The following is a 16697-nucleotide window of genomic DNA, read 5'->3' on the forward strand; positions in this document are numbered from 1 at the left end:
CTGGAAGGGGAACACATATGGAACACTGTTATATTCCCTAAATACTTAGCCTTTTAAGTTTTATGGGAATGGGATGAAATGTTGTGAAGTGCTGATCTGACAGAAGGAGCACAATTGGCAGTTACTGGGGAAATCAGCAGTGGAAATGGCAAGAAGTTAACAGAGACTTTCAGCTACCAAGTTTCAATTTTGAGTTCAGATACATGATTTTCTGAGTTTTCTTTCTGATTTTGTAATAAAGCTAAAAAAATTTTTAGAATCCTGGTATTAAATCACAATTTGAATGGTAAATTGTGCTTTAAAAAATGGAAGTCCTTAATGTTTCTTGCAGCAGATTTTGATCACTGCTCTGATTTATTGCTGTCATTTACAGCCCATTAAGTACCCTTTGTTCCAGCATTTTAAGCTTTTCACAATTTTGGGAAACTTACACAAAACAAAATTACAAGTATGGAATAATATAACCCTTATTACCTATTCTTCAAATTGAATCCAGGGTATACAACCATCCCCAAAATGAGAACTCTTAGCCCAAGACTGTTAGCCATTCTGTACTTAAAAAGTAGTCCTGAAGTACCTTATCTCTTAATTTCTAATTAAAACATGAAGGCATTTAGTGTTTTTACCCATTTCAACTTTACTGAATCAACCACGCTATCAATTATCACTGCAGGGTTGGCAAAATAAAGTATTATATTGCAGGTGCATATAAATATATGTGGAAGTTAGCACTAGAAATACTACTTATTTCAAAATATTACTAGACATTTCTAAGAATAAGGTATTTATAAGCATATGGTCTTGGATTTAGAGGTGCAAAAAAGAAAAATATATTTTGAGCGTTTCATTACTCTCATGCTTGCTTAACTGTTTCAGGTCAATTCTATCTTTCAAAACAAATGTAAGTTATTTGTATATCCACTGGCTGCAAACCTACCAGATTCAGTATGTGATTATCACAGGGGATTTTCCTGTAGCTCTGCTCACTTTTAGACATTGTTATCCCACATCTGCATAAGCAGCTCTTCAATACAAACACACCTTCATTCTTCAACACACAAACCAGGTAAGATGGTATAAGATTTATTAATATTTTCTTTTACTAAGGCACATGACATATAGAAATACTGAGGTACAAAAATGCAGTTTCCTGCATATGAGATTTAAAACCCCATTTTGACAAAGATGAATTACATCTCTTCTTGCTCACAACATTCAGCTTTTAGCCATTTTTTTCTTTTGTACCAGTTCAACAAGCAACTTGTATCTTGCTATACACTCCTCCTGAAAGGAAACACAAAAGTGTTATTGAAAGGTTGGCATTTTAGTACTGCTTTAACTCTATACATGCTATTTTATTCTAACAAGAAGAGCTGTGTTCTGGGGGTTGTCTAGGGATTAGAAAAATGAACTTGCAATTTACATTTCTTAGTGGCTCATTTATCTGTTTGAAGAGCACACAAACCCAAGAAACAGTTACCAGTACTTCTTGACAGTGACTGCAAGAGCAGTTATGGAACAGCTGTATTGCAGTGTCTGCTTTGAACAGTTCCTCTGCTGTGAGCCACACTGCAGGCAGGTTAAGCTGAGCCTCCAAGGTCACTAACTCAGCACCTGCTGACACCAGAAACTGCAGAACAGCTCCCGAGTCAGAGACCCAAATCCTTCCTCAGCCACTTCCTGCTCCCTCACTGTGCTTGCCACAAATATTACAGGGCTTTTCTGCAGCTACAATGGCTGAAGCAAGCAAACTAAGTTATCACAACTATTAGGAAATCTAGTACACACCATCTATATCAATGACAATTAATGCTGTTTTTAAAAATTATACTTACAAAAAGAACATTAGATAGATTATTGAGCATTTTACACTTGCAGATGGATTATTTATTTTGTTTGTTCGTTAAGATGGGTTGAGAAAGGTGTTGTGAACGTGTAAGCAAAGCAGCTCATCAATGTTTGGTTACTAACTTTGAATCAAAATTTATTTTAAAATCTAATTTTGTCCTGCAATTCAAGATGTGAAAGGCAGAGGAGAGGTAGGTATTTTAAATGAAACAGGAGTTATTTCAACATTTTCTGTGTTAGATCAAACAAGCTGACATAAATGAAAAAATGTTTTAAATAAATCAACAAATGTGATAGTGACACTATGTCACCTGAGTCTGGACTGAGAGACCACGTAAAGCCCTCACCTTTCTATATGGACCCTCATTCTTAAGGCCATCACAAGTTGGTGGCAAATATGTTTCCCCTCAGTTTATACCACAGTTCAGTCAAAACAAGTCATACCTTGCTTTTTCCAGGAACGCATTTTGCTATTTTATCCCAGCGATCTGATGTTCCCTTTGGATACTGCTGCAAGGCCATTTCCAGAAGTTTCTGTTGATTTTGAGTCCACGGTTCTTCTGGTGCACGGCTTTTCTCCCTTCTTCTGCTTTCATCATCACTCTCTTCCTCTTGCTCAGTGTTATCAAAATCTTTCTGCCGTCTCCCTCTGCCCTTCTCTTCCTGTACCTCTTTTGTTGCCAGCAGAGCCGTTTCAGGTGCTTTGACAATTTTCCGTCTTCGGTGTCTGATTTCGCTTGCTAGGGTCTCCTTTGGATCTGCCTGGGTATCCATCTGCTCTGATGTAAGATTGTAGTTCCCCTCCTCCTCCACCTCCTCTTCCCTCTCTCTCTGGGTGATTATGTGATCTGGCAGATTCATGTTGACTTTGTAATTTTTGGAATTGTGTGCCAGCGTTTTAAGCTCCGAGAGCCGAATGGTACCTGTTAGAAGCACTGCTGTTACACTTCTGAAAAAGTAAAACACCCCACAAACAAGCAGGGAACTGCCCACAAATTAAAGGTTCTCAGAATAGTGCAGAGTGGACAAAAAGCTCTTCTAGACTGACAGCTTAAGAAAAAGCTGAGAAATCAAGGCATTCACTCGATCATCAAGGTGATGAACTTCGCCAATTAGGAAGTGCTACTAAATTCCCACACTGATATAAACAAAGAGAGCAACCTGAACAAATGACCAAACCCCACAATAAATGGAATAAGAAAGGAATACATCCAGGAGGATGTAGCTAAAGGGAAATGTTCCCTCAGAATACCCAGCAGTTCTTTTTTCTCAAAGCAAGGCAAGGCTGCAAATACCTCTCTGCAGAGCAGACTCTGAAAGGCACAGCGATCACCCAAACCCAGCCATTTTCAGAAGCACACACCTGGTGTATATGTAACAGAATCCTTCACCTGTTTGGCTTTCAGGGTAACCTGCATGAAAACAACAAAAATGAAGGATTATTAAAAAATGTAATCATTTAGGCTATTGAAGAATTAATTTTTAGCTTACCACAAAACACCTACATTGAAGGCACAATAAATATGGTGAGGCTGTTCTTTAGCTGGCTTTGCTCATATGTGGAGTTCAAATTGGCTTAAAGTAACCTTCTAGATTTTGTTCTTTTTAAATCATTCCTGGCTCATTAAAATAATATAAATAATGCTATACATTTCTATTACTATCACCATAAAACACCACAGTTGATATTCAAATTTTATTTTCTTTCCACAGTTGATACCCAAATTTTATTTTCTTTCCTTGTTAAACCCTAATTTTCTGGCCTAAAAATACCACAAGGATAGGGGGAAAAGAACCAAATGAGTTATCCTCTATCATTAGTTTCTCAATACTGAATCAAAGAACAGGATGACCCACACAGGTCCAGATGGTGGAGCACACAAGTGGACAGGCATTCAGTCCCCAAATGAAAGGTAACAGTTTGACTGCCAAAGATCAGCAAAGACACCTCCTAAGTCCTGGTACTGCAGCAAAAGTTATCACTGATAGTCCAGAGGATAGAGAGCTGCTTGATTCAGCCTCTCCATGTATAATGAAATCTCTGTCCCGGGAGAAAAATAACACTAATTTTAGCATTTTTGGATCTTTTAGAGTAAAACGTGATTGTTTCAAATTTTGTTCTGTTTGTAAGCAAACAAACAGCCTTTCTCCCCACCCAGAACAAGGAGCTTCCTCATCCCAAATTTCTAGACTTCAGATAACAAGCTAGGCTTCACTTAAGATTAAGAAAGATTCTTTAATTATTTAGCATCTTTGTTATAAAATGACCACTGAATTACAGAATGGCTTGGGTTGAAAGGGACCTTAAGGATCATGTGGTTCCAACCCTCCTGCCATGAAGACATCTTCCACTGGACCAACCAAACCTTGAATACTTCCAGGCATCCATGACTTTTTTGGGCAACCTTTTCTAGTGCCCCACCACCCTCACAGAAAAAAAATCTCTTTCTGATATCTCATCTAAACCTACTTCCTGTCAGTTTAAAGCCACTGCCCTTTGTCCTATCACTACAGGCAAAAAGTCCCTCTCCAGCTGTCTTGTACCAGCCCCAAATTCAGGTATCACAAAAAAAAAAAAATCTTAGAATGTAGTACTCAAAGAATTATACAATCTTTTCAATTGCTGAAAATGTTTTATAAATACTAGATATAAATTTCTTGTTTTTCTTTTTGATTGTGAGGACTTTATTAAAAAGCCAGAAATTAAAATCCAGTAGTCTGAGCCACTCAAATCAAACTTAAAATGAGAACAGGCAAGGCAGTGAATCAAACTTGCTACTACATGGGATGGGTTCCCTGTGTTCACTGCTCTCTGAACCTGGGACCTCAGATGTTAACATCCCTTTAGTACAAGGCGAGTGGCAGTGTGCTCTCAGACCAAAAATAAAAAATACATCCCTTACAAAGTCAGGAATTCCTCTGTGTGGGATTTGTGGGATTTAGCCACAGTAGGAGTCATTTAGCCACAGCACAGACTTCTGCTGTTTTAGCTACCTAATGTTAACAATAACAATAATTCCCTATTCAGAGCAGCACTAGAGAGCAAACCTGCCCAAGGGTTGTAAAGCCATTTGCTGTGAGAAGAATTAAATTAAGATTCACGATTTTTGTTCTATGACAAGATTTGTAAGTGAGCACCCTATTAGTTAAAATACCTTGGTACCATCTGCTTCTAGTCTGGTCTGTTTGGTTCCTCCCACCCACCTTTCTGCCCACGAAATTGCAGCAGTTTGCTGTAAAAATAGGCTGGTGCTGGATCTCCTTAAGGAAATGACAGCAAGACTTAACAAAGCAAAGTGGTCTATTTTCCCTACAAATTAAGCCTCATTTTCTGGGATGATTAAGTTCAAATGAAAACTCTGAACAATGAAATCCCAACTCTAATTAACCAAAACCTTTATCCAGAGGTAGACATCTGGCACAGAAAACTCCAGTTTCTATTGTTGCAGTACAATAAAGTTTTAATTGTTCAAAGAAAAATGTCAGGACACTGTAATATGAACAGATAATTTTAAGTGGCACTAACAGTTCTGGGACCTCTGTGATCCCAATTTTGAAACAATAGAAGGGATCTTCCTTGAAAAACATGGTCCATTAATAGAAATTGCCTTCCTTAAAAAAATTTATATTCTAAAATAATAAAAATTAAAATGTTTGTGTTCCGTCTTTAGCAGTGTCTCTACAGTACTAATAATTTAAAAGGCTGAGAGGAACAGAAACCATTCTTGACTGCTGAACAGAATGGATCCTTAGTGGTGTCCTGCTATGCATCTCTTATATGGAAATCATGTTATATAAACTGGATTATAACAGATTATTTTCAAAAGAGGGAGAAGAATTTGCCATGCAAACAAGTAGCTTTTAGAGCTTCCTGCAATGATGCAGTGGATTCATTGTAAATATGACAAGGCCCTATCTATCTCTGTGGATTCCAGAAAACTGTCTCTAAACCATTTTGCTATCCTTAAAGTAGGTCTGTCAGAGATTTACAGCCTGCTCATAAGGACACGAAGGCAAGAAAAAGAGAGCAGAAAAGATTCCCTGAATAAAACAGAGCAGAATGAATTGCCAGCAAACACGGGTACCATGAGCTGCTGCCTCAGTGCCAACTGAGCTCAGTTTTCTCTCTGTTGAATCTCTGATGGTTTCAGAGGTCAGCAATTATCATTTTATCTTTCAAGCTGAGACTACACATGCAACACAAACTTTGCTTTGGCAGTGGTGCAAATCAGCTGAATTTCAGTTTCCTTTACAAGACAGGTGTCCCCAAATTCAGTTAGTGTATGTATCCCATCACAGATATAAATTTTGCTTCATATTGCATCTATTTGGTCTGGAATTAAACCATACCTCTCTGTTTGACCAGTGAAGGATTTTGGCTTATTCCCAGATCCCACCTGCATTTCGCATTTCCCCTTACATGCAGAAAATTCAGGAGTAACAGTCTTCCCACAGGTTATCTTATGTTGGCCAACTTCACTCATTACAGCTTGGTGAAACCAAGTATTAAGTTACTCCATTCATCACATCTAATATTTCCAAGACTTTATATTTGGAAGGCTTTAGAATATTTGTTCATGTTTTGATGGACTTTCAATTTGAACATTCACCAGGTAAGCTGGAAATAACAACTTGATGCTTTATGCTTCAGTATGCTTTAGATACTGAAAACCTACCATTTCAAACACTGAACAAGCACTTTGAGTTGATGTAAGTTTGACAACTCATCAAGCTTCCCACAGCTTTACTATCATTTACAGGTTACAGGGGAAGATTATTTGTCTATTATTATTTTTGTCAGCTTTCTTCTTCACACAGCAGTCCTTTTCCAGGTGCTATGTACAGTTCAGGTTTACTCCAGCTCTTTTCACTGAGAGTTCAGGTATCACTTATTTAGCCTTCAGATTTGTATGTCCATCAGCCTCAGCTGTCAATGGCATTCCAGATGCTGACACAGGGCAAGAATCGTTAACATGTCAGTATTAAACTGCTGAGGATTATTAGGAATCCAGCCTATGGAACATCTGAAATTGTATTTCAATTTCATCTGTTGGAGTTTAATCATTGTTCTTGCCACTCAAATCTGCAGACTCTTCTGTTGCCCATTCCTCCATGCTTTTTGACATCCTTAATATCAATTTAAATTTCCTCTCCAGGGGTGAATAGTGTTATTTACTAGCTAGTTCCTAAGTGATTCATAAAAAATTCACTAAGTTATGCAATGTAAGTTGCTCCATTCTTTCTCTGCTTAATTACTTATCATAGCTTGCTTATATGATATTACTACTTTTTCACTAGTTAACAGATAACACACTTGGAAAAACTTATTCAAAGAATGAAGCAGTTGTAGAATACTCTTGTAGTTATTACTGCTATTTGTTCCTGCATAATGCTTTAAAATTACAGTTTTCATGTATATGAAATGATGAGTTTTATCCTGACTGTGAGAAGGTGTGCTAACAGCCTGCTGTTACTGACAACAGCTTTCACCAGAGTATTAGACAACCCCCTTAAGAAATCCTGGGTCTGGGGACACCTTAAATAATAAGGATCAAGACTGTGAAATTGATTTAAAACAGAAGACAGAAGAGCTCGTATTCCTGTACAGACACACTGCATTATTTTATAGGAATCAACTTTAAATGTTGTAGTCCACCAGGGATAACAGAAGTCACAAATAAAGTCAGGTAATATCATGCACAGTGAAACAGATTTCCTTAGACAGATAAAGATGACAAAAAAAACTGGATGCAAGCAATCAAATTGCTGGAGTAGAAATCAAACTATCTTACTATGAGACCTACAGAAAGAAACCACAGGAACAATTTGCTTCTGAGAACTCCCTTCTGAACTCAGTTTCAATAGCTCTTCAGCTATAAAAAGATTCTATCAAATGCAAGTGGGATTAGTGGGATGATTTTATGTGATGAAAGCCAGACAGAGCTGGTTTCCTCCTGTACTGCTAACAATTAGTCCAGATCACAAAGACTAGTTGCTACTTAACAAGACACCTAGCAGTAAAAGCATTCCTCATCATGACCATCCAGATGTTAACTCTCTTATTACCCTGGACACCTGCCACCTCTTTCAGATGGGACAATTGATACTTCAGAGATACATAGGGAAAAAAATCAGAATCAGCTTAAAAAACTCTCAGATGCATAGGCAAAAGCAAATTTTGCTATCACATGAATGAGAGGGTACTTTTCGCCCTGCAGGAAAGGCAGACATAAAAAAAGCACAGAACTATGACACACCTAGAGGGAAAACCATGTTAAGTCAGGTACAGTGATCCTACTGGTGCTAAGCAGACACACAGAACCCTTTAGCAGAAGATGAAGAGCAATTCCCCATTCCCACAGCAGCAGCCACTGGCCCAGCAGCTCAGCTGAGCCCTCCAGCACCACCGCCAGCCCAGCTCTGCAGGGCACACACCAATGTGCCACTGAACCTTCATCATTCGCTGTCTCCTGGGAATCTCCTGGGCCACAACCTACCTTCTATCTTCCTCTGGGACAGTATTTTGATTAGGATTGCAGCAGATAGTCACAGAAATACAAAACTCTTGTGTTCTAATGAGATTTTAAGAAAATAATGTGGGATTTGTAGAGGAAGAAAATCTACATCTCTTGGCTTTCCAAATGTAGATAAACTTCTTGCAAAGAAGGATGGTGTTATGGTGCTACTGAACACCAGAGAGGCTGGTAACATTTTTTGTTACTCCCAGCATCTTCCTGAGCAGAAGTTCTCTAAGTATTTACTAAAGATGTAATGGTTTCTTAGCATTAACTAACAAATTTGCTCTCCCAGTAGCAGTCTTCTGCACCCAGTTATCTTCCTGCATGCTCCCCATCTAGTTATGTCATGAAAAAAATGCCAAGATTTGTGTAAATCTTATGGAAAAAATGATTGTGGAGACAGCCTGTGAGTACTTCAGGTTACTATAAAGCAATAAGAAATTTCTTGAATCTTTAAGGCTAATTTGAGTTGTAATCACATTTTTTCTTACAAGGGAAAGCCAGATACAGAAGGATTTTAATGCCTTCGTGGCTTTGTCAAAGTAGTAGGTTTTTACAGATCTAACCTTCCAGAACCACACAGAATAACTTGCCAAATTTAAATTTCTCCTCTTATAACCAAAATACTACCTCTGTGCTGAATTTTCTTCCAGCCTAGACCTAAACAGCTTTTTTCATATTAGTCACAACTGTATCAACCACTGTTTGACACAAGTCAGACAACAATAATGACCCATTCTTTTATTTCCATGTGACTCAAAATTTGTTGCTTTATACACTGACTTCCCTTTTAGACACTAAAAGAGCTTCTAATTTCAGTTTTACCAGACTGTGGAAACTTCAAATCATGAGACACTGAGCCAAATCATTCTCCATTTTCCAAGTATCTTCATTTGGAACTTACAAGACCACTTGAAATAAGTATTTCAAATCAGATGTATCTTTGTTTTGGCACTGCTTGAAACAGCTTAGTAGAGAGTTCCAAACTTTCCCAAAAGTTGGTAATGCAACTAATCTCTAGCCACTGTGTAGGTTAAATTTCATACTAACACAGCAAATGAGTATTTTAAGGATAACATTCTTGAAAGAACTACAAAACACGTTATGAACTTAAATGAATTTGCTTAGAACCACCAGTTGCAGCCAGCAACAACGCAATATTATTATGCTTATGGACTTTGAAGCCATGTGTGATTCTGAACTTTGCCACAGCAACAGAAATACCCAAAACAACCATAAGTTTTATTATGAGGCAGTTTAAAATGTCGCCTGCAAAAAAGGCAAATTTGACCTAAATCAGCAGCTGTAGAACTTTCTCCAGTTTAAGTCCCCAGTTAATTTAAAGCAGCAAAAGAATTGCTCCTGTTTTCAGGACACAAGAGGAAGAACTTTGCAATTAGACTTGTGATAATGCTGGAGACTTCATACTGTGCTTGTTTTTTGTCAGTTAAAATCCATGAGAGAGTCTTTAGCTCAACCCTATGGGCACTCATGCAGGAGAGGAGTTTGACTCAAATGCCCACTGCAACAACTACCTGGACATCTTATTTTGTTACTGATGATGCAAAATGCATTACCTTTCTTGACTGTTAGAAATTTGAATTCTGCAAAGAAATTAAACCCAGCTCACTGTGAGCTTTGTGAGACATTACATTAATTTATGCCACTCTATAAAATGCTGCAGCATCACTGGCTTAACCCCTTCACAAACCATCTATTTGGACCAAAAATTGCTGTCCCACTGCCTTCTGTAAAAAACTTTTTCCTTTAAGTGAAAGAACGCTCTGGTCATGCTTTATGAGATGAAAATCCATTTTGTTTATAAGGGGCATTGCTCTGCCCAATCTTGTAAAAATGGCAGGGACAACTGTAGGCATGCACAGAATAAAACTGTACAGTGAGAGTGCTGTGAACAGCAACCATCTTTTCCTCCCTCCAAGTATCAAGATAATCACTCTGGTGTGCCTGTGGGATTAGCCAGGTGTTTTGAAGACTTCACTCTCAGACTGAGGGGTCTACATGGCCTATGTATTATCTAAACCCCATCTCAGATATTCATCACCTCTCTGGGACCTCAATCTAGGTCTTTATACTTCAATAAGCAACTGGGAGAACTATTGATTACATAAATATATGCAAACTGCTAAGGGTGAGTGTTTCAGAATATCCACAACTGGATTGCACTGTAACTGAGTTAACATAGACACAGTACACAAAATGAAATATAAAACAGTCTTAGGAAAACAGTTAATCTACAGAAGCAAAAGACCTAATAAATTCATGAGCTTTTACATATGGATCATTTCTCATATAGATGTTTTCTTGTTGGCAAAGTAATGAGCTTGCATTTGTCAAAAATAAGAAATCTACTTTACAATGGCATATGAAGTGTAATGAGTATGAACTCATACAGCCAGACTTACAGGCTGAAACCGCTGCTTGGGCATACAAGAGATATCACAAAATATGCACCCACCCCCCCAAACCTTATGCTTTCAGGTTTCATGGTAATTCAGAATGTCTGCCACCTGGCTATTGTTTTGCTGTCTACCTCAGTGTTCTTCTATACAAGCAGCAAATCCCAATCAGTCTGTTTTTGCAACACAAATGCATGAGATTAGTGACTGCAGGAGCAAACAGAATCAGTTTAAATCCTGTAAGACAACTGAATGATATTACTTCACAAGTATGAAATCTGAGATCTCTTTGCCTTTAATTTAAAAAACCTGTAACTAATAATCACATTAAAGTCTGTTTGGCATGCCAGACAGCTTTTACTTCCTCTATTATTTTTACAATTTGAACGTCCTTTGTAGTTACTGAAATTAATTTATGCCTTTCAGCAAATATTTTTTTTAAACTTTTTATCTATAAAGGTTGGTATTGTCAAGTACAATATACTTCTATAATGTCACATCTAAGTGCTTTTTCTCAATTTTTGAATTCAGCAAAAGCTGACAATCATTACTACAAATCTTCATAAGGCTTAGCATTTGTCAAATCAAACAATATCATTTTTGCAGAAATAATAGTATTGCAACTCCACTCCATTCATTATTTATACTATGTTGTAGAGTGTTCACAGTGCTTAGGAAATTCAAACATAACTTTTTTATTTTGTTTTAAAAGGTCAATTATTTCCTTAAGTATTGGCAGACAGGAATGAGAACTAACCCTGGGGCAACAAATTCAGCAAGGAAAATGGGTCAAAGAACAGATGTTTGGAGGATGACAGAGAGCAGCGGTACAGGTAACCAGGTCAGCAGGCAGGAATCCTGATTAGAGTTAACTGAACTCCATTTCCCTTTCATAATCAAAATACTTGAAAACCTAATTTACAATAACAGCCAATTGCAATAAAAATGACTTTAAAAGCTGCAGAAGCTTTCAGTTGTGAAAGCAATAAGATTTCATTATACTAAGCCAGCTGAAAACCATCTTTATAGGAAAAGATTGCTAAATTCCCTATATGCACATACTGAAGTGACAATTAGCAATTTAAGTCATTAAACATACTGATAAAGTGAGCACAACTTAACCTCATCTATTTTGGGATGATCATTCAGTGGCTGTTAAAAGATGTCTTCCCAAAGACAGACAAGATAAACATTTACCATGCCAGAAGTTGAAGTAGAAACCCTTCCTCCAGTATGTCTGTACCACAGCTACAAGCCTGCCCTTGCTCTGAGGCGAAAAGCACAGGAATATGCTGCAAAGATATTTATTCTGCTATCACATGAGACAGCATAAACAGAAACAGGAGAGCTGAATGAGCTCAGGAGCACTACAGCATGGCTGTAGCTGTTTATTGCTGGAGTTTGGCTGGCACTTTCCCAGCAGCCTGCATCACTTGTAGGGTGGATGTACTTGTTTGGACAGGGAATCTGGTAGACATACCCATATAACTAAATGGCTACAAAACATGAACTTGAATATTAGTAGACAAGAAAAACACTGAAGGAACACTATTAGGAATTACTGAATTAAGTTAGTCAAGCTAAGGCATATGCAGTGATTACTGACCATTATGGTGACTATCTGGCTTTAATTCTACATTTTAGAAGTGAATTCACACATGCTTCCAATTGTAGGGAAGGTTTTTTTCCTCCCCTTTTCCTCCCAGATAGCTTGCACTTGCTAGTGTAATCACAGACCATATAAAGAGAAGGACCTAACCACAGGCAGAACACAGTATTGATGTTGTTTCTTGCAGATGTTTGTGTAACCTGTTCTTAAAGGCCCACAAATATGGAGACTCCACAGCAGCTTATTCCACTGCTTTATCACCTCCACTGTAATTCTTTGTCCTTCAGTGTCTAACTCTGCAGCCTCTGATTAAATTTGAGGCAAAAACTTTCTGCCCGGTAAGACTATTACAGTGGACAAGACCCTTCCTCATTATGATTTTCTTTTTATGCAGTTGAATACTTACATTCTCAGTTAATTTCTTCTTTTTTTTTTTAATTCAACAATATCAATTCCTTCACAATCTTCCCTTTTAGATAACATTTTAGGAAGCTATTATTCTCATCTGGACTCTTGCTATCACACCATGTGTTTAAGTGCAATATTGGAAACTAGACACAAACTAAGGATGCAGTAAGTTAAAACAACACCATGATGCTGTAAAGTTCAAAAAAGTCAAGAACACTCTCCTCAAGCCACTGCTTCCCACTGCCTAAAAAGTGCAAGTGGAAGCACAGTTCGACGTAGTAGGAATTTATTTCTTAAAAAAAAAGAATACAAAGATCCAGAATCTCTTTGGGGTAGTTAGAAGGAGTGAATTTCACTGATGCTCTTCTGATATATATGAATGGTTTCATTTTTTTCTTTAAAAAGTTTTGAATTTTTTTTTAAGTTTTTTCCTGAAGAAGAAAGCTTTGAGACAGAAGCAACAATGGAGACAGCATTTTGGACTGGATTACTCTGAGCTATTTTTAGGAATACCTGTTTAGCTCATCCACCATTAAATAAAGTCTGAATGCATAACATCACTCAGAAGCAAGCACACTGTACCTTATCAATCCTTTCTATCATTCTCTAACTGTGAAATAAAACCGAGCCTTACTGCTCTTGATGCTTTGCAGGAGAAGAAAGAAGCAGACACTAATCTCAAGTTCTTACAAAGTATTTCCTATACTAGAAAATGTTAGAAAACCAAATTCAAATTTGTCCTTGAATGTTTTTCTTTTTCAGGACATAGTACATTTGCTAGCTAATACATACTTCAAACCCTCTCTGGTTGGCTCCTGTTAAACCAGCTGTAAGCAAGGCATCCCCAACCTCTGCTACACAAGCTGTTTCAAAGCAGCACCTTGTACACCAGAACTTATCCCCTTGCCCTGCTCCCAGCAGACACAGGGAGCAGCTGTTTGGGCAGCAAATGCTGCCTGCACATGCAAACACCTTTTTTACTGCACACAAAGTTAACAACCCAGAAGTTTCTCCTGCAGCTTTACCATAACATTTTTTATCTAATTATGGTGATGCCCAAACAAAGTAAGAGTCTTTGCTGTGAATTTAGATTCTATGTTATCTTCAAGGAATATACAGGATAAGTTGTACTTCTTATTGAATATTGAAATCTTACTGAATGGATGTATCTGAAGTAGTTTCCTGTTTCACCATTTCTAGTACTGATGCAGTAACAATCTGAGACCCAAAGAAGTTCCCATGAAGCTTTTGTTTAAAACATTCATTTTGTAAAATACTCATTTCTGTTTCCTCATAATACCCAACTGCTCCAATTCTGTGTAGTGCAATGATAAAAGTAGCAGAAACTCTAATAATTAGTTTGTGTCAGGAAAGTGACATACCACTAGTAGCAGTTGAAAATTTTTAGAGAAGTAAAAACTTGTGTGAATAATAATTACATTAATCATATAGTTGGAGGTTACTAGAAGTAAAAAGGATTACACTCACACCTTTCTCCACACATAAAAATCCTGGAAATTCCTTTTTGCGTACAAGAAAATGACAGCTCTTAAAACAATCATATGTCTTTCATTTCTCTTTCCTACTCACTGAAACAAAACAGCGAGTTGCTGAGGACCTCTCATCTAATGGAAGAAACAAGTGAGCTTTGATTTTTTCTTTCCAGTACTGGATGTGTCCAAGTACAATGGCCAAATATATTATGCAAAGGATTCTTAATACACCCAAGTCAAGGAATAAAGCAGGCAGTGGATGCAAAAGACAATCTGAGGATAATGTTAGTTTTGTGATGGATAGATGTAGAACCATTCCACATGTCTGTACTATCTGTATCAAGATAATCAAATTTTCCAAACCCATCTCAAAAGCTCTTTGCCATGAACACTGTATACTACCAACATATGCGAAATATTTTTGCTGTTAAGATCAGTAAAATGTAGCATCTTTCTAATAAATTCCAGTATTAGCATTATTATTATAAAGTTTATTATTATTATTATTAAAATTTAGTATTTGTATTATTCCATTCAGTCAGTTCAGTAGTATGAATACTTCAAGTATGAACACAATAAACCTTAAAAACCCTAATTTCATTTGATTAGCAGGTTGGTAACTTCTTGTCTACATACACTATTGTGCAAATAATGTATTGTTCTAAAATTAGGATAATGCAAAAGACTTATTTTTTTAGTATATGTATCAGAACAGTATAGATGCATTAAAACTTTAAAAGTAAGTTCTCGAAATATCTTTTTGTGATTATGTCAACAATGAAAAAAAAAATTTAAGAAGTACACAAATTTCCCAGAGACCTATAATATTTCACTGTAGTCAGTGGCTTTGTTTTCCATTATTTAAATCCTGAAATATGATAAATAAAGAACATCTAATCTCAAAATGTACATGAACAGATTTAAATGTTATTCTCATTAACCCCTACAGAGCCTATAAAATAGGGTCAGCTGAAAGGGCTTTCAAATGGTCCTCAGTAGACACTACAACATGTTCTAGTGATCTATTGCTTGAAAAGGAGAAGTCTTTTACAGCTTAGCTCCTAAGGGTTTTAAGATCATAACACTTAAAAAATGTAAGTACCAGCTTTGGTATCTGGTATATACTATAAAATATGAATTAACAAAGACATTATTTTACATAATATAATTTTAAAGCATGCTATAATACTGAAAAAGGCACTGAAATAGTATCATGCACATTACATAGTTTTAAAATTTTTAAAGATATTTCTGCTTAATTAATGGAAACCACCTGTCAAAACACCATTAGCTCATATGCATTTTTTAAGGACTGGCTTGAAACAGAGATGTAATCTCTGACCAAGTCACACAAACATTCACTTGCAGTGAAAGGAGGTTACTACAAAACCTCCAGTTCATTGTTTTTCTGTTATTGGGTTACAGTAGCTGAAGTTTGTAAGCACCAGAATCCCCCATCCAGCTGATCAGTTACAGCTGTTAATTGTGGAGGGAGATACTGGCTGACATCTGCTTCTTGCATAGTTAGTTAATGGTTCACTTCCAGGTCCTAAAAGGATTGTAGCTTCTCTCAAAAGACAATGTCAGCCCCCATATCTGCCTTCTACACTGCCTGTCTTGTTCTGGTTTGTCATCCTCTACACAATGCAAATCTGAGTGCACTCACATCTGCCACTGATCGACCCAATTCGTGAGCAATCTTTTCCCATCGACCGGGGGTCCCCCCTGGGAACTTAACCATACTTCTTGTCAGCTGGCTCAGGTCCTCCTCTGTCCATTCAGGTGCCTGTAAAACATTTGTAAAACATTCATTACACTGGAATATTGGACATTTATTTGCAAGGTAATATATGGACAAAAAAAAATCTTTAAACAAATTAATCGAATAATGTTTAAAAAATAAATAAATCTGGGTATCTTCTCTGTGTCTTGTTGCTGAAAATGGATAAAAACAAGAGACCGACAGTAGACACTAAAAATCCTGAACATTCAAAAACTGCACTTTGTCTATTATGTAGACTAACACATTTAATTTCTATTAACTTTAATACAACATACATAACACTACAAAATTCAGTAAAGATAATATTCAACAATACCTTTATTAGATTATGGGGTTATGCAAAAATTAGATGGGCCCAAGTCCAATAAGAACTTAGTCTGACTACTGTCATAAAAGTAAAAAAATTTTTCTGCAAATCCATGAGCAATAAAAGGAGAGCTAAGGAGAATCACCATCTTTTACTAGACATAGGCAGAAACAATGACACAGGATGAGAAAAAGGCTGAGGTACTTCATACTTGCCCTTTGCCTCAGCCTTTAATGGAAAGATCCATTGGCCTCCATGTACCCAGTCCCTGACCCGGAAGACAGAGCACAGCAAGTCCCCCATAATCCAAGAAA

The 16697-nt window shown here is 37.1% G+C and overlaps 1 protein-coding gene across 1 annotated transcript in view; it reads right to left on the reverse strand.

Moving 5' to 3' along the window:
• Positions 1 to 1067: 1067 nt before the first annotated feature.
• Positions 1068 to 16697, reverse strand: part of DNAJC1 (DnaJ heat shock protein family (Hsp40) member C1) — a 167562-nt gene continuing 151932 nt past the window's right edge. The window contains exons 12-15 of the mRNA XM_031066833.1: positions 15960 to 16079; positions 3212 to 3260; positions 2293 to 2771; positions 1068 to 1284 (exon numbers count right to left, since the gene is read on the reverse strand). Of these exons, the coding sequence (XP_030922693.1) occupies positions 1216 to 1284; positions 2293 to 2771; positions 3212 to 3260; positions 15960 to 16079 (717 nt within the window). The 3' untranslated portion in view covers positions 1068 to 1215. The remainder of the gene's footprint in view (positions 1285 to 2292; positions 2772 to 3211; positions 3261 to 15959; positions 16080 to 16697) is intronic.

Source organism: Geospiza fortis, unplaced genomic scaffold, assembly GCF_000277835.1.
Source record: "Geospiza fortis unplaced genomic scaffold, GeoFor_1.0 scaffold138, whole genome shotgun sequence".
In the NCBI taxonomy this organism is placed as follows: Eukaryota; Metazoa; Chordata; class Aves; order Passeriformes; family Thraupidae; genus Geospiza; species Geospiza fortis.